Source organism: Eubalaena glacialis, chromosome 13 (assembly GCF_028564815.1).
Source record: "Eubalaena glacialis isolate mEubGla1 chromosome 13, mEubGla1.1.hap2.+ XY, whole genome shotgun sequence".
Lineage (NCBI taxonomy): Eukaryota > Metazoa > Chordata > Mammalia > Artiodactyla > Balaenidae > Eubalaena > Eubalaena glacialis.
In genome coordinates, this window is record NC_083728.1 from 30,287,975 (window position 1) to 30,305,727 (window position 17,753).

A 17,753-nucleotide genomic window follows, 5' to 3' on the forward strand; every position below is an offset into this window, starting at 1 on the left:
CTTCTTTTTCATTAAGGTCTCCTTTGCATTTAGAATGGTCCCCCTGCAAGGCAGTAATTTTTAAAGTATCCACTTTATTTCTGTATCCTTTAAGCCTAATGTACTACTACAGTACTGTTTAGTGACCTATCAACTAAAGATAGACTTTGGGTGAAAGAAGTCATGGATACCCCACAACTCAAAAATTGGATTAGATTACACATATGCATATGACCCCAGGAGAAAGTTATACCAAAACTGTTCCTCTTCCAATAGGATTAATTTCCATTTTTAGTATTTCCTTCATACTTTGTTGTAGAAAAATATGATAAAGTACTGCTCAACCGCTGTGGATGCTGACACCATGAACAGCGTAAGGGAGGCTTGCACTGACACGAAGCATGAGTATGACCAGTGCTTCAACTGCTGGTTTGCCGAGAAGTTCCTCAATGGGGACCCATGTACCGACCTCTTCAAGCACTCAGCAGTGAGTTCAGAAAGCAATAAAGGAGGAGATTCCTATTGAAGGACTGGAGTTCATGGGCCATGGCAAAGAAAAGACTGAAAGTTCTTCTTGACCTTGACAGTCACCTTGAAAATGGACTCCTCATATCAGGAAATTGAGGACTCTAGATCGTGTCAATTAAAGCTGTGAAGATAGCATGGATTTGATAAATTTAGCAGGGAGGAGTTTCCTTTCCTCCTTGGTATTTTCCTCTCACTTGTAGAAAATGAGGAACCATCACTCTTTGAGATTGCTGGCATTGGCATCTCAGCAGGAACTCAGCTCACTAAATAATGGGATTATTTGGGATTATGGTTGCAATATTTGGTCTGGGATCAGTTTTAAGTATATCTTGTATGTAAATGCTGATAAGCTCGTCAGGATGACCAAGGTTGCCTAACCTCTTGAGCTATGCTTCGAAGGACATTCCGTACACTGTACTGGGGTTACTGTTCATGGAAGCAACTGGTTAGGATCTCTCTTTTCTCTCAGGGAGCTAATGCTCTAGAAAATCAATGCTTGGGAGCACAGTTTTATTTTTATATAGTAACTTAATTGTTAAGATTGCTGATGGACTGGGTGAGCCAAGAGAAAGACAGCTTTTAACAGTTCCCTACCTTAACAAGAGGTGTCAGATCTCATATTAAGATGTGAAAACTTCAAGAACAGTGTGGTGAACACCATTTCAGAGCTCATGGTGTAGTTCAGGAATTAACATCCTTGTAGTAGCTACGGAGGAAGATTCTAAATGGCAAAGATTTGTTGTTGCCACCTTTCAACTTAAGTCAATGAATTAAGTCAACCTGTATATGATAAAAACACCAAAATGAGGCATCTGGTTAAATGTTGGGGGGGGAGTTTGCTTTATCTGCCTTGTTTACCCATCCTGCCCTGTAATGCCTTTAATCATGAAGATGGAATAAACTGTAACATTTAGTTTCTAAAAAATAAAATAAAGTACTGCTCAAGAAGTTATCTAGATTAGTGCCTTCCAAAGAGGACATACCAATCACAATAGGGTACGAATGTTTATTTCAACAAAATGATCTTTGCCAGTTTGACAGGTGAAATGTCTTCTTGTAGTTCAATTTTGTAATTCTCTTGGATGAGGCTGTGCATCTCTGCAAACGAATATAGTATTTTACAAGGGAAGCAGCTACGGATTAGGGCTAAATTTTTTCAAGGCAACGCTTCTTGACTCGTATTAAGCACCCAGCATATCAAAGGTTTTTCTGAAAATAAACAAACATACCAGGTGCATTTATAATATTCTCTTAAGAGTTTATTATAAACTAGTGTCACAGGCCACAAGGAAGTAAAAGGACTATGTACAGCCTTACGGGAAACAGGCAGGGAGCTGAGGAGGGCCAAGATGAGTCTAGGGCCTTGGTGGGCGCATTCCCGGGGGAGGGGGCCCTGTAAGGGAAACCAGACAATCCGGTGAGACTCCGCACAACGGCTTAACAAACAAACAGGTGTGGTAACGTGGCCCTGGGGAATCGGGCCCACGCCTCTGTGGAGCTACTTCCATAACTCTGTGGCCAAGGTCAAAGAAGGCCTGAAGTAAGAGTAAGAAGTTTAGTCAGTGCCTGATCTGCAACTTGAATCCCCACCCTACCCCAGCCTCCCACACCCTGCAGTTATCAAATGATCAGAGGGGGACTTCTCTGGGGCTAACTGGGCTCCTATGCTTATAAAGCTCATAAATGGAAAACCCGAATTAGAGACACAGTGGTCAGCAAGTTTGGCCGTGGATTAACTTAGAGGCCACTATGGCTCGGTGGAAAGAACACTGGTCTGGACACTGAGCTCTCTCTGGGCCTGTTTCCTCATCTATAAAATGAGAGAGCTGATCTACTTCAGCATTTCTCAAACTGGAATTAAACAGATATACATAGTAATGTAGCAAAGCCCAGAGCCCCTCCTTAATTACTAGACACTCCCAAACCAAAGGGCATAAGACCTTTGTTGGTCATGCAACAGAATGCATTATTTCACAGTGACCTGAGAATACGGCCTTGGACACTGAGCCCTGTGTACAGGGCTGCTCTCACTGATCTAAGAGGGAGGTAAGGTCAATTTAAGAAATGCTTGTTCCCTCTTTCCTTTCTGGACAAAACTGTCCTCTACGAGTTCACTTCCCGAGGCTTAAGGCCTAAAAGCCCAAAGGTATGGTCAAAATCCAATCTTCCCTCCATTTCCCATCCCAACATGGCTCTAGAGAAGGAAGTCAACGCCACTGCTGCAGGCACTTACCTCGCATCCCTGGGGGAGGGGGCCGCATGCCTGGTGGGGGCATGCCCATTGGAGTGCCTCGTCCAGGGGGAATCCCCATTGGGGGACCCATGGGAGGCCTCATACCAGGAGGTGGGCCCATCATGCCTGCAAGAGAAAAGCCCCAAGAATATAGCTCAAGTGTCTGTCTTGAAAAGGTAGCAGGAAACATACAAAACTATCCACCAAGTTTTGAGACGGATGGACCATTCCACCCTCCCAGCCCCTCCTAGCAAACTAGGACTTGAGCCAAAGAAGTGAGGCTCTTGCCCAGATAGTTCCACAGTCAGTCAACCAAGCTGGATCTCAGAGTAATCCTGCTTAATTATACAAACTCGTCATCAGTTTCAGTCAAGGTTATGTCTCATCATAAATCCAGCTAAGGCATCTTCTATCAATTAGCAAGGTTCTCCTCATGGGCTTCTCACCTGGAGGGGGTGCCCCTCGGCCCATAGGTGGGGGAGGACCCGCACGGCCGGGTGGGTACTGGGTTGGGGCCCCTGCAATACTGGCTGTGGCAGCAGCTGCAGCTGCTGCAACAGTGCCTCTTCCTTGTGGAGTCATCACCTAAGAGGACACAGGAGAGAAGTTAGGCAGAACAGTACAGTGCAGTGCGGTGTCCCACTCTCCTCCTCAACTTGGTAAAGAAACAGCAGATGCCAAATCCCCTAAGCTACAACTCACAGCATCAGACTTCCTATCTAAAACTATCTGCCAGGGACTTCCCTGGTGGTGCAGTGGTTAAGAATCCACCTGCCAATGCAGGGGACATGGGTTCGATCCCTGGTCTGGGAAGATCCCACATGCCGCGGAGCAACTAAGCCCATGCACCACAACTACTGAGCCTGCACTCTAGAGCCTGCGCACCACAACTACTGAAGCCCGTGCACCTAGAGCCCGTGCTCCGCGACAAGAGAAGCCACCGCAGTGAGAAGCCCGCGCACCACAACGAAGAGTAGTTCCCGCTCGCCGCAACTAGAGAAAGCCCGCACACAGCAATGAAGACCCAACACAGCCAAAAATAAATAAATAAATTTTAAAAAATAATAATAAATATATAAGTAAATAAAAAATAAAACTATCTGCCAGAGAAGATCAAGCTTGAATGCTCAATTCCCATTTTCTAGGCCTAAGTTAAGTATGCCCAATCCAAATTAGATAAGGCACTTGCATTTTCAAATAAGACTGATAATAGGTTGCAAGAGCTGTAGTACAGCTGACCTTGAACATGGGTTTAAACTGCCAGGGTCCACTTATATGCAGATTTTTCTCAATACATACTACAGTACTACACACAATCTTGGTCGAATCCTTGGATACAGAGTGCCAACTGTAAAGTTATATGCAGATTTTCAACTAAACAGTTGGCATTCCTAACCCCTGCATTGTTCAAGGGTCAAGATTTCAAATGCTGTCATGGAAACACTTTGTTCCAATTCAGTTGGCCAAAATACTTTTTATACATCTCTTTATTTTTTTTTTCCATTTTTTGGCCACACCTCGCAGCATGTGGGATCTTAGTTCCACGACCTGGGATCGAACCCATGCCCCCTTGCAGTGGTAGCGCAGAGTCCTAACCACTGGACCACCAGGTAAATCCCCTGCATCTTTACTTTAATAGCATCAACATTATTTATAATAGCAAGTTTTCCTTTTTGCTTGGGACTCTGGGACCATATGTGAAGCACAGTGAAATACTGATAGCCTGACAATCATAGGTTGATTGATCATTCTGGACTCTTCCCAAACTGTGGACCCTCACTCTATCCTTTATTTTGACCACCAGACGTTGGTACCCCCTTCCCCAACTCCTCACCTGTTGGGATGGCCCACCAACCCCACGGACCGGCCCAGCAAGTCCTGCAGGAGCCTGGGGCATGGGAACACCAGCTGGGATTCCTCTGCCAGCAGCTCTGCCAATCCCTGGGCCCCCAGCAGCTCCAGCAAGTGGCACTCGTGCAATGCCAGTCTGAAAAATAAAGATACATGTTAAAATGCTTGTGGCCTAGAGAATCAGAAGTACACTTTGAAATATCATTGACAAGAGAACCCCTCAGATTTATAGCGCATTGAAACAGCTTCTTATAAACACTACCCACCTATGTGTTAACACCATTCCTCCTCCATCCAAGATTATATGCCTAACAGGCTAGAAGAACTTAAGAGTGAGTCAAGAGAAAAATGCACAACTCAACCTGTATGCACTCCTATGAAAATTAAACCAACAAATGGCCAGGGCTCCATTCAGAAGGGTGTGTATGGCAGACAAGAGCACTTGACCTGGCATCAAAGAAACATGAGGTCCAGTACCAGCTCTGATTCTCACCTGGTGGGTGATAGTGGGCAAGTAAATCCCACCATTCTAGGACTTTTTCCTTATCTGCAAATGATGGGGTTATGACAAAACTGGTTGTGGTCATGAAGGTTTACAATGGGCAACATTAGAGTAGCTATGAGTAGGTACATATGCTGTCCCTTGCAGACATTTACAATCAGGAAAAGCTTCAATGTAAGACTCTAAAAAGAGTACTACTCTGTACTCACTTGAGAGTATCTTTAAGTCATTAACATGACTTTTTAAAAGTGTACAGCAACTGGAAAAATGTTTACAATGTTAAGCGAAAAAGCAGAATGATATATTACATACCTATTACATGTTAAGTAAAAAAAAAAATACATGTGGACAAAAATTAAAACAAGGTAAGAGGATTATTCCTTTAACAAACAATATCTTAAAATGAAAAAGGGAAAAAAAATTTGGTTAGATTCTCTAAAGCCTCTTCGATTTCTAAAGGTAGGCTGATGTTAATGAACCAAGACTGCCTGGAATCAAATGCCAGTATCACCACTTTCTAGCCGTGACACCTTGTGCAAGTTACTAAACCTCAGTCTGTATTATCTATAAAGTGGGAATAATTTATCTCAAAAGACTGTTCTAAGGATTAAATCAAATACTGAAGGTCCCACAGAGCTTGGCATATAGCAGATGCTTAAAAAATATTAACTATTATTCTATAACTGTACAAAAAATACATATGTATTCTACTGTTTGGAGTTATGACTTTTTATGGTCCACTAAACTGTCATCACATTAAGAATTTACCCGGATGGCCTTAGATGCCTCTTCTGTTGACTCACTATGTCCATCAACTAAAGAAGAAGGGAGGGCTTTCAAGTTAGAAACTCTCAAATTCTAGTTCCCTACTTCTTACTTGCAAGGTAACCTCTTTAAGATTCTGGTTTATTATCTGTAAAAGGGGGACAGATACCAGAGGATGCCTGTGAGTACTGCAGTGAAAGAGAGAACCTCACACAGAGTCTGGCTCAGGTGGGGCCTCCCTTGCACAAGGTTCCTGGCCTTGCACTGGCTCTCTGCTGACTTACATCTTTGGGAGGTGGTCCCTCTACTGTCATTGAGACCAGGTTCTCCCCTCGAAGTAGCACCAGACCAAGGACTCGCTTCTCTTCTCTCTCCGCTTGTTTTGAGTTCTTTGGTCTAAAGACAGGTTTAGGAGAAGGAACAAAAAAGCAAGCATTAGAAAAAGGGTAAAATTCATGTTCACCTACCTAAGGACCCTCCAAGATTTGTTTTACACTATATCTACTGACAAATGGTACATAAACTTTCCCTAAGACAGCTCCTCTGGACAGTCTTCACAGGCTGAACATGTAACCCCTTAGGTGGTTGTCTCCTGTGCCAATAGGATGCACAGACCAAGAGACAGGGTAAGAGTCAAGAAAGCCCAGCCCTGGCTCACTCACATAGCCACTGTGAAAGCCTTTCCTCAGTCAACTCTTCTTTGCTATTACCCTTTTCCTCCCTCTAGCTTAAGGCCTCACCAGTGCCAGGAGGCAGCCAAAACAATTCCTCAGTCAACTGAATCCCACTCATTCCACTTACATGCAGTATCCTTCTAGTACCAATTCAACCCCACAGGCCTGTAACTCCACCCCTCACCTCACATTAGAAATAGAAGCCATAGGGGTCTTCCCTGGTGGCACAGTGGTTGAGAATCTGCCTGCTATTGCAGGGGACACTGGTTCAAGCCCTGGTCTGGGAAGATCCCACATGCCATGGAGCAACTGGGCCCGTGAGCCACAATTACTGAGCCTGCGCGTCTGGAGCCTGTGCTCCGCAACAAGAGAGGCCGCGATAGTGAGAGGCCCGTGCACCGCGATGAAGAGTGGCCCCCGCTTGCCACAACTAGAGAAAGCCCTCGCACAGAAACGAAGACCCAACACAGCCATAAATAAATAAATAAATAAATTTAAAAGAACCAGAGCATGAATTTCAGAACCCTTTAAAAAAAAAAAAAAAGAAAAGAAATAGAAGCCATAAAGGAAAAGGTTAAGAGTTAACTACATAGAAATTACACCTCTGCCCTCAAAGAACAAAAAACAGAAATCTCCAAACAGCAACAACCAGAAAAGTATGACAAAATATAAATGAATGTAAACCAGGAAAAATAACCACAACAAGATGGGGAAAGGAAAGGAAAGCCACAGCCAATATCCTACGAATAAACACAAAATACCCTGATTTTTTAAAATAACTTAAAGGTTTCATTTTAGTGATATTTTATATTAAATTAACAGTAGTTTTCTGTGGGTGTCATTTTTTTCTCTTTTTTTTTTTGACTTATCTATATTTTCTTATTTAATAAAAGCATGTATTGCCCTTTCACAATTAAAAAAAAAAACCCTTTCTGGGTATTTTAACTTTTTTCTTACATATTTTTATATACTTTTAATAAATATTTTCTAATAGGCACTTTTTTATTATCAGAGTAAAGTTAGTTTCATTTAAAAATACAGAAGAGAACAATTTGGAATAGTTCTACACTGATCTGTTGGCCACTGTCTAATGTGTACCTGGCACTCAGCCATCTCTACCACATTTTCTGTGCTGTATTTCTTGACCTCATGCCACAAAGAAAACAACAGTCCCAAAAAGAATCAAAGGGAATTCACAGCCACTGGCAACATACTATGGACGCTGCACATGGCAAAAGGGAGCTGGATGATCATGGAAGTCATGTAACTTCTCTGGGCCTCAAGATGCCTTGAATGTAAAATAGGATGAAATGCAAGACCATATCTTTTAATAGCCTAGAAGCTTAAGATCTGTGAGTCCTAAGACAAGGGAATTACCTAATAACTTATGGAATTGTATTCTCCAATTTTTTCTATAAATGCCAACAAAAAATCACTGGCCCCAAACCCACAAGGGGAGCTGAGCACTTACCCTGAAGAGGGTCAGAGGCTTCTTAAAGCAGTTTCAGACCAGGCTGCACTGGGAGAGCCCTTTAGGCTACAGCTTTACAAATAGGCAATGAGGCCAGAAAATCAAGCTCTCCCCCCTTACACACCTGTGGGGAGAACATGAGAGCCCTTTACCCCAGTACCCAGGGGCACGCAGTCAGAGAAACAAAAAGCCTAGCAGCCCTCCTTACAATTTGCACTCTGCTAGAAGTAGACAGCAAGACTAAGGAAACAGATGTCTTAGTGTCCAACATCCCCATTTTAATCTGCCCTGTAAAACAGGAAAGTAAACCAAGAGGAACTAGTTAGCTACATCACCGCCTGTCACTTGGCCCACCCACCCAATCCACTCCCCATCCACCCAATCCCTCCCCCCACAGCCCACTCCTCACTTGATCTTCCTGAACTCATCACAGTCACAGAGGATCAAATTCATATGCTTGTCAAAAGCTTTAAAGGTGCCAATGAAGATACGGCCATCTTGCAGGATGCACCTCATCCTGTAGTCGATGTGCTGCAGCATCTTGCTGCTCTTGCCCACGGTCTGCAAGGAGAAATCAGCAAGAATAGGACTCAGCTCTTTTAGACCCACATAGCCCTGGTCCTTCCTTAAAACTTCTGCTGCAGCCTTCTTTTCCATGTCCGTCTTTCTCAGTATTCTCAGCTCTGTCTTCCAGCCACAGCCCTTTCCTGGGAATTCTCTCACATCACCCTGTTTTCAACCCTGACCTGTTATTCTTCCTTCCCTTAAAATCATCTTTCTCGTATTACAATTGCCTTTGTCTATGTTGTGCATGTTTCAGGGGTGAGAGGGTAAGGTGGCTCCAAACTAATGAAACCCAAGTATATCAGAGATTAGCCATCTGCCATTGTGTACATTATAGGTGCTGTCGAACACCAACATCCCATTAAAAAGACTGAGTAAAAGAGCTGGAATGGGACTAGCACTAAGAATCCAATCAATGAAGAGCTTGTTATCAGAAAGGAACTGATCAGCTTGGAAGCGAGAATGGAATCCTCCAAATCAATAATTTGTTAGTGTGTCTCCAAGACTACCTTTAGGACAGAAAAACTTTCTGGTGCTCAGAGTGCTAATGAGTTTGAACACATAAGGAGAATATATAACCTGATATACTCCTTAATTAACCCAACAACCTATTCTGCTTTATAGCCTGGCTTCCAATGTAGTTTTGGTAAAATAGAGAGACTATATACTGCCAAGTGCCCTTGGCAGTTACACTTCTCTCTAGAAATAAATGACCTGGCATTCGCTTTGTTACATCGCCTCCTATCAGTCTGACTGGTATAGGCCAATCCTAACTCATGCAAGGGCCTTCTAAGTACCAGGCACTGTGCTTACTATTCATCTCTGTGAGCTTGGATGAGCACAGGTGCTCTGAACCTACAAATGCATGGATTGGAATCTCGACTCCTGCCACCCTGGAGACCCAAGTTATGTGGTTCAGTCTCTTTCAGATGACCATTTTAACCCAATTGTAATCACAGCTTCTAACCACACGGTCTGAACCTTTATGGTAACATTTACTGGTCCATCTGTCTTGTACAGCTAATTCTTACTGGGTGCTCACTGGCAGGCACTGCCATAAACACTATTCTCTCACTTAATCTTTAACATCAGATTTTACAGATGAGGCCACTGAGGCTGTAAGAGGTTAAGCTGTGTTGGAAGTTAGTCAGCCTGAATCCAGTGCCTACTCTTCTAACCAATTCTCCAAACAATACCCTACTAGGTTTCCCTGCTTCCAATTCACCCAATATATAACAGCTACCGAACAGAGTTATCTTTCTAAACACAGCTAAGTTCATGTCATTTTGCTGGTTAAAATCCTTCAGTGGCATCCCTCATCACCAACAAAATTAAGTAGCATGTAAAGCCATTAATAACCAGACTCCTGCCAATTCCTCCCACCTCATTCTTCCTTTTCCCCTCCAGGAACTTTCAATAGTGCTACCCTTCATGCTTTGTTCTGGCAATCCTTCGGATCTATACTATTCCCTCCCATTTTCGCTGGGAAAACGCCTGACAATCTTTCAGGACTCTGCTCCAGAAAACCTTCTTACCCCGCCACCCGCCGTTACTTTTACTTAATGCTGAATTACCATTCCGAATAATACTATCCGTGTCCCAAAACAGAGAGTGAACTCGGTGAAGTAAACATTTCATTGTGCAGCCCCAGGGCCTGAAAAATCAGACATACTCAAACATACATATATGCTGAACAAACGAGATGAACTTTTCCTCCACACATTCATCCTCCGTTCACTCCTCCCCATCTACTAGAACCAAGACTCTAGTTTCGGACACAAGCCCTTCCACCTCTTTCCGCAACTCCTTCTCGGACCCTCACCCGCCTTCACAAGTCTGAGTCTCTCACCGGGTCTTCCCCAGTACCCCTGCGGCGCTAGTACCTGCTCCGACACCCCAGACACACACATTCATGCTGCAAAGTTTACTCAGCGCCTACGGGATCCCAAGCACTGTGGTCACAGCGGCGTGGAGGACCGCAACGCAGTTCTAACCTCTCCTGCACCGAGCGACCCTGGCCTGGGACCCTCATTTCCAGCCTTCCCCTCCCCCACTCCGCCGAGCGACCAAGGTCCGGGTCTTCCCTGCCCCGACTGAGGGGCCGCGGCGGCCGGGGCCTTTACCGCCCGGAGCGGCCAACCCACGGCCTCCTTCCCGGTTAGTCGCGCTCCCCACTCCACAACAGACTCGGGAGCTCCCGCGCCGCCGGCCTGTGCCTCCTCACCATGGTGGCGGTTCTGATGGCTCCGATTCCCGCCGGATTCGCCTCCGCAGAGGCCTAGAAGCCCGCCACTAGCTCGCTTCCCGCCGCCGCTACCGGAAACGCGACCGCGGGCAAAATGGGGTAAGGTAGAAGGCTGCTTCCGGTCCCGGAGCCAGTCCCTTGAGTTCCGGCGGAGGTGCTGAGCCGTGAGCTTAGAGCGGGGCGGGGCTTCGGGCGGGGTTGGGGGCGGGGCTAGCGTCAAATTGAATCGCAGAGGCTTAGGATCTTCTCTGTTGGACACCTTCCTAGTTTCTGTCGGTGCTAGAGCTGCTCCTCTTCACCCTCATCACCCAACCCCCCGCGCCCCAGCCCATTAACTCTCGGTCCTCATCTCCCACCACTCTACCCCAGCTCTGTCCTCTACAGCCAGTGTCCCTGCTCTTCCGTGAACTTAGTCGACCTGCTTCAGCTCCTTTGCATTTGCTGTTGCCTCTGCCTGGAATGCTAGTCGTCCAGGTATGTGCACGGCTCACGCCCTCACCTTCACGACTTAAGCTCAAATAATATTTTCCCCCTGAGGACTTTCCTTGCCGTCCTGTTTAAAACTGCAACCTTCCCACCCATCCCTGTTTTATTTTTCTCCTTAACATTGATTGCTAACATACTATATATGTTATTTTATTATCCCTCCCCATTAGAATGTAAGTTCAAAGGGTATAGATTTTTCTTTGTGTATTGTTCATTGCTGTAGTGCCTAGAAGAACACTGCTTAGCACAAAACAAGGGCTTAATAAATATCTGAACGAATGAATTTATCAATCCCATCCAGTCCCATGACTTTTGAATGCTACTATAGGATCGGGTTTTTCAAATTTATTCCTCTAACCCTGGGCTCTTCATTTAACTCTTGGCCTTTAGTATCCATAGACATGGGTGTCTAATAGGTATACTAAATTTAATATGTTGAAAACTGAATTCTTGCTTCTATTCACTCTTCTTCCTAAAACCACTTCTTACCAGTGTTCCCCATCTCAGAAGTTTCTTGGTTTAAAAAACAAAACAACAAACTTGGCAGCATCCTTGACTCCTCTCTTTGAGGAATTCCTCATCCCTGATTCAAAATGTCTTGAATCAGATTGTAGTCACCTGCTCCACTTCTACTATGCTAGTCCTAGGCACCATCATCTCCGTCTTGGATCATTGAACAAGGCCGTAACTGGTCTCTTTGCTTCCTCTCTTGCTCTCACAGCAGCCAGAGGGATCCTTCTATAATGTACTGAGATTATATCAGATGATGTCATCACCCTGCTCTCCACCTCCCAATAACTTCCCAGCACACGTTGGAATAAAATCCAGCCCTGAATCTCTCTCTCTGCATCTAACCTCATCTCCCTCAACATTCCCCTAATTCATCATCTTCCAGCCACACTAGTCTCCTTCCTGTTCCTCAAACCCAGCAAGGATATCTTCCATCCCAGGGCTTTTTAATTCTCACAACAGACCTAAGATGCACTTTCTGTCACCGTTTCTGTCAACCCGTAGATGAAGAGATGGAGGCTCAGAGAGATGAATTATCTTGTCCAAGGTGGCAGAGTCGACAGTCAGAATAGGAGTATGGTGCCATTTGTCTCCTCAGCAGCTCCAAAGTTACCCTGCCTCCTAACATTATCACTTATGCACACACTTAAAAATTACTTATTTAGCACCTACTAAGGCCATGCACTGTTACTGGGATACAAAGTCCCTTCCCTGAAGGAATTTATGTTCTAGTAAGAAAGGCAGACAATAAACCAAACAAATAAGTATACAAGGTAACATTAGAGTGACATGAAAAAATAAATAAAGTAGGGTAGGGGAACTGAGAGTGATGGGTTGCAAGTTTGGCTAGATGGTCAGAGAAAGCCTCTCTGAGGAGTGGCATGTGAGCAGAGACCTCAATCAAGTGAAGGACATTCCAAACATTTCATATAAAGGGAATCATGTAATATGTGATCTTTTGTAACTGCCTTCTTTCACTTAGCATAATGTTCTCAAGGCTCATCCACACTGTGGCATGTATCAGTAGTTCACTTCTTTTTATGGCTGAATAATATTCCATTGTATGGATAGACCACTTTTGTTTATCCATTCATCAGTTGACAGACATTTGGGTTGTTTCCACCTTTGGCTATTATGAATAATGCTGCTATAAACATGCATGTACGCTTTCATGTGATTATATGCTTTCATTTCTCTTGCATGTATACCTAGGAATGGGTCATATGGGTCATATTGCTTGGTCGCATGGTAACTTTAATCATTTGAGGAACTGCCAGACTGTTTTCCAAAGGGGCTGCACCATTTTACATTCCCACCAGCAGTGTATGCGAGTTCTGATTTCTCCACGTCTTCACCAATGTTTGTTACTATGTGACTTTCAGATTCAAGCTATCCTAGTGTGTGTGAAGTGGTATCTATCTCAAAGTTTTGATTTGCATTGTTACCCTGATGACTAATGATGTCCAGCATCTTTTCATGGACTTATTGGCCATCTGTGTATCATCCTTGCATTGTCTTTTATTATTGAGTTGTGAGAGTTCTTTATGTATTCTAGATATAAGTCCCTTATCAGATATATGATTTATAAACATTTTCTCTCATTCTGTGAGTTGTCTTTTCACTTTACAGTGTCCTGCACAATAGTTTTTAATTTTGATGAAGTCCAATTTATCTTTTTTCTTTTGTTGCTCAGGCTTTTGGTGCCATATCTAACAATCTTTTACCAAATCCAAGATCATGAAGATTTAACCCTATGTTTTCTTATAATAGTTCTACAGTTTTTGTTCTTACATTTAGATCTTTGATACATTTTCAGTTATTTTTTGTACATGACATAAGGCAAGAGTCAAACTTTATTCTTTGGCAAGAAGATATACAGTTGTCCCAGCACCATTTGTTGAAAAGACTATTCTTTCCCCCACTGAATGGTCTTGGCACTTGAGGAAATCAGTGGACCATAGACACATGATTTTATTTCTTATCTCTCAATTCTATTCCTTTGATCTATATGTCTATCCTTATGTCAGTACCATTGCTTTGTAGTAAGTTTTGAAATCAGAAAATGTGAGTCCTCCTAATTTGTTTTTCTTTTTCAAGATTGTTTTGGCATTCTGCATCCCTTGAAAATTCCATATTAATTTTAGAATCAGCTTGTCAATTTCCACAGATCAGGAAAAGGGGGCCATGAATTCCAGAGCTGGGGGTTATACAAGCTATTCATTCGGCCTTTGTTTGGTAAAGTATTCCCAAGATTCAGTCTAGATCAGGGATTTGCAAACATTTTCTGTTAGGAGTCAGATAGTATTTTAGGGTTTGTGGGCCATATGGTCTCTAATGCAATTACTCAACCCAACCATTGTAGCATGAAAGCAGCTATAGACAATATGTAACAATGTGTGGCTGTGCTACGATAAAACTTTAATTATGAACACAAATATGTGTCACAAAATATTATTCTTCTTTTGATTCTTTCCAATGATTTAAAATGTAAGAAGCATTCTTAGCTTGCAGGCCTTACAAAAACAGGTGGCAGGCCAGATTTGGCCTTCAGGCTGCATTTTGCCATCCCCTGGTTTAGACCATTAAGTTTGTGTCTGGGTTCAGGGCCATTGCCCCAGCTAGTATTAATAATAATTTTGACGTGCATTATTTCTTTGGTTTATCTCTGGGTTCACTGAATAACTGCAGTCAAAAGTTCGCGTCTTTGCCCTCATATAAAAACTGTACACATTCACATCTGTATCAACGTGGGTCCAGTGAGGAGACAGAAACCACACAGTAACTTAAATGGGAAATTTAGCAGGAAGAATTGCTTTGCAATGATAGGAAAGTAACTGTAAATATTAAAAGAAAACCCTCAGCTAAGGGAGAGAACCTAAAGAAGGATAAACCTAGAAGGAGGTTTCCCTCCCCAAGGTTTGGGTTCAGCCCTCACTAGAGAAGGTGTGGTTTCAGCCCACTGGATGGTGGAGAAGTTGGCGGGAAGGGCCAGAACTTTGCACAGGCCAGAGCTGGTCTGCAGTTGCCAGGCAAGCAGGAATATCCCTCTGGAGCACAGGCAAGCCAAGGCTGGTTGGCAGGTACACAAAGGGAGCCCAACATGCACAGATAGTCAGGGTGTTGATGCTGACACAAAGCCTGGACCACACAGTATCTGTGTCTGAAGGGCCGCAGCAAACAAACCTCTGGGGCACAAGTCAGCCAAGACTGATGGGTGGGTGAGCAGAAGAGGTCAAGGTACTGCTATAGGTGCTGCTAGAAATGGAAGCTGAAAAGCTGCAAAAACCTAGTGCACTTAGGTGCACAGCTTGGGCTGGGGCAGCTACGGGTGGCTGCTGGGGCCCTGGTGCACATGCATGTGGAGCTAAGGAGAGGGTCTGGGGAGCAACGACCAGGCTGGGGAGGCTCTGAGCCTCTGCACAGGATGAAGGTCCAAGGTGGCCCCAGGGTGTGTCCCCATGGCGCTGAAGAGAGGGTACAGGAGCAGCAACCTGGGCTGGAGCACAGGCCTGTGCTGTTGGGGCTCCTGAGCCACCACCACCTGGGTGGAGAGCTGGAGAAAACACAGGGTGGCCAATCGGTGGAGAAAGCTGTGTCCCTGCAGGCATTTAGCATGAGAGAAAACTGCACAGGCCGAGAAGCAGGGGAAAAGGGTACTCTCCAGGAGCCTGGTGGAAGAGCCACCTACACCAGGAGAGAGGACCCCTTCCTCCGGCAATGTTGCTCCAGAACAGCCCACTACTGATGTACCTCATGCCAGCTGACAAAGGAAAAATATATAAAGGGCCCAGATCCATTTTCACAGATCAGGCAACAAAAGGTGAATTTGGAGCTAAGACAATATACTGATTAAGTGACACCACTCCACATACACCCAAACATATTCTACCATACAGGTCAGCAGAATGCAGGCCTCGGAGGGAAAAGATGATAGCCTCTAAAGAAGGAACTACTCTCATGATAAACATAGATAAGACGTTGGCTTTCTGCTTGGATTCTTGGAGTGATGAGCACTTTTTACCTTTTGCAAATGTTTCTACTGTTGGAAAGCTGTGTTTGCGGGGGTGCTTTTAAATTCTACATCCAGGTGATCACCAAGTGCTTTGAAGACCAACCCTACGAAGCCTATCTTCTCTTTCAGTCCACAAAACTATCACCATAGTTGTCCTGTAAATTTTGCCTGGACAAGTGCAACACTTCTGACCTCCCAGATTTACCCTGGTCTCAGTGCTATTCATCATACCTTTCTCTTAAGTTTTCTCTCAGATTCCCCACGTCATCTCTTCCAGGTCTTCAACACCCACATAATTCCTGTACCAATATATTAAGCAGAAAATCTGATCTCAAATGTTTTCACAATTTTATTAGTCAGGCACACCTCCAATATTGCAAATTTACTTACTCTAAGATTTTTACAAGTTGAACCCCTCTATCAAAAGACAAGGAAGCATCTTTTAGTGGCAGTGTTTATTAGACCTAGGGGAAGGTCAGGGTCCTGCTGCTTTTACCCAAGGTTATTATAACACACAAAAGAGAGGCAGCTCAGACAAAAACTATTATGAGTCGCATTAAACTTCATAAAATTAAGCTCTCTTCCCCCCAGACAAAAAATAGCTTTCTAGTTCCCAGAAGAAGTAGGAAGTAGGGAAAAGGGGAACTGATGACTAGTAGCAGCAAGGATTCTGCAAAACCAGCTCTGCCTTAGAGCCTAGTAAGCAAGGTAAGCTGGGCCCCACACTGTGGTCTACATTAGAAGCAGACAAGCCTGTCCCTGTGTGTAATCTGGCTTTGTGAGATTTTCCAATCCTCAGCTGTTGCCTCAACACTCAGACAGAGAAGGAATGCTTTTATCCTTTTTAGAGCACTGATGGCTGGAACTCTAGAAATCTGGTCTCATTGTTTTAGGATTCTAGAATGTCATATTTCAACCTGTCCTAAACTTCTCTTTAAAGGGCAGTTGAGTTTTTGGCTATTCTCCAAAATGATTATGAGGTTAAAATTAATGAATAGGGTACAGAGCTAGATAAAAATAATCTTTATATAAGAATATGGATTTTTATCCCTTATATATGTCGTGCATAATTAGGAGGAAATAAAGGATAACATGGTATTTCCATTAGGAAAAAGATTATGCAATGAGAAAATCTCATGTTTTGCCAAGAATCCTTTACCATCTGTTTTCTTTTAGAAAAAAATTGATAAAAAATTTATACATGCTTACTTTGAATATATGAGAAATATATGTGCAGATATTTAAAAGTCAGATTAGAGCTTGTGTGTATATATTAGGTCACTTTAAATCTGACCCACTGTACCTAATTTCACAGCCAGGGGCTGTCAGATTGCCAGCCATCTTGAAAGTCCCCCCAACCCAGATCCTCTCTGTGACCCACAGGTGGCCCTCACATGGATTCATCACACAACGTGCTGCCAAATCATCGCATTTTTACACGTTCTTTTGTCAGATTACAGAGTTTCCACACCATTGTGTTACTGGGTCAGATGTTCCCATATCAAAACTGATGTTCATTTTTCATAATCTAGTGCCATGTTTTTCAGAAAACTAAGCAAAACTTAACATGAAAAAGACAGTTCTAAAACTGAACATGGGGAAGAATGCTGGAGGGTTCTGAAGTCAAGGTCATGCCTCAAAAAAAGGGGCAGGACATTTGGATCATTAAATGAAAAGGCCCAAACGAGGTGCAGCTCAAGGCTTTCTAGAGTGGGGTCAAGTGAGGAGGCCAGGAAGGATGCAGGAAGCAACTTGAGTTTGAGCTCCCCAGTTCCCCAAAGCACCCCCACCCAATCAAGGCTTGACCCCCTCATTAGTATAGGACCTGCCTGGACACTGCAGGCCTCTGAGTTTGAGGCCACTGACCTCCTGTCGGAAATAAGCTCTTATTGTAAGTCTGAGCTCCTCCTCCCTGGGGGCAGAAACCAACATC

The 17,753-nt window shown here is 43.9% G+C and overlaps 2 protein-coding genes across 3 annotated transcripts; one reads left to right on the forward strand and one right to left on the reverse strand.

Annotated features, from left to right (window-relative positions):
• Positions 1–343: 343 nt before the first annotated feature.
• LOC133104036 (TP53-regulated inhibitor of apoptosis 1-like) lies at positions 344–557 on the forward strand. Its single transcript, XM_061209672.1, is given in 2 exon segments — positions 344–459; positions 461–557. Coding segments are annotated over 2 exon segments (213 nt in total).
• A 1,187-nt stretch (positions 558–1,744) lies between these two features.
• Positions 1,745–10,930, reverse strand: SNRPB (small nuclear ribonucleoprotein polypeptides B and B1). 2 transcript variants are annotated; one of them, XM_061207858.1, is made up of 7 exons: positions 10,792–10,930; positions 8,413–8,564; positions 6,143–6,254; positions 4,575–4,727; positions 3,187–3,325; positions 2,741–2,866; positions 1,745–1,900 (listed from the first exon to the last, which is right to left on the reverse strand). In XM_061207858.1, exons 1-7 carry the CDS (start codon positions 10,792–10,794, stop codon positions 1,863–1,865), a joined length of 723 nt encoding a protein of 240 aa, XP_061063841.1. In that variant the 5' UTR covers positions 10,795–10,930; the 3' UTR covers positions 1,745–1,862. The 2 variants fall into 2 exon arrangements, with proteins under 2 accessions (XP_061063841.1, XP_061063842.1); XM_061207859.1 differs by having other exon boundaries at positions 1,745–2,042.
• Positions 10,931–17,753: the final 6,823 nt, after the last annotated feature.

Excerpts from the sequence above, each read along its gene's own strand:
- SNRPB (XM_061207858.1), bottom strand. Across the intron at positions 6,255-8,412 it reads GATGAGTTCAGGAAGATCAA|ACCAAAGAACTCAAAACAAG; the intron begins GTGAGGAGTGGG and ends ACCTGTCTTTAG. Across the intron at positions 2,867-3,186 it reads CCGAGGGGCACCCCCTCCAG|GCATGATGGGCCCACCTCCT; the intron begins GTGAGAAGCCCA and ends TTTCTCTTGCAG.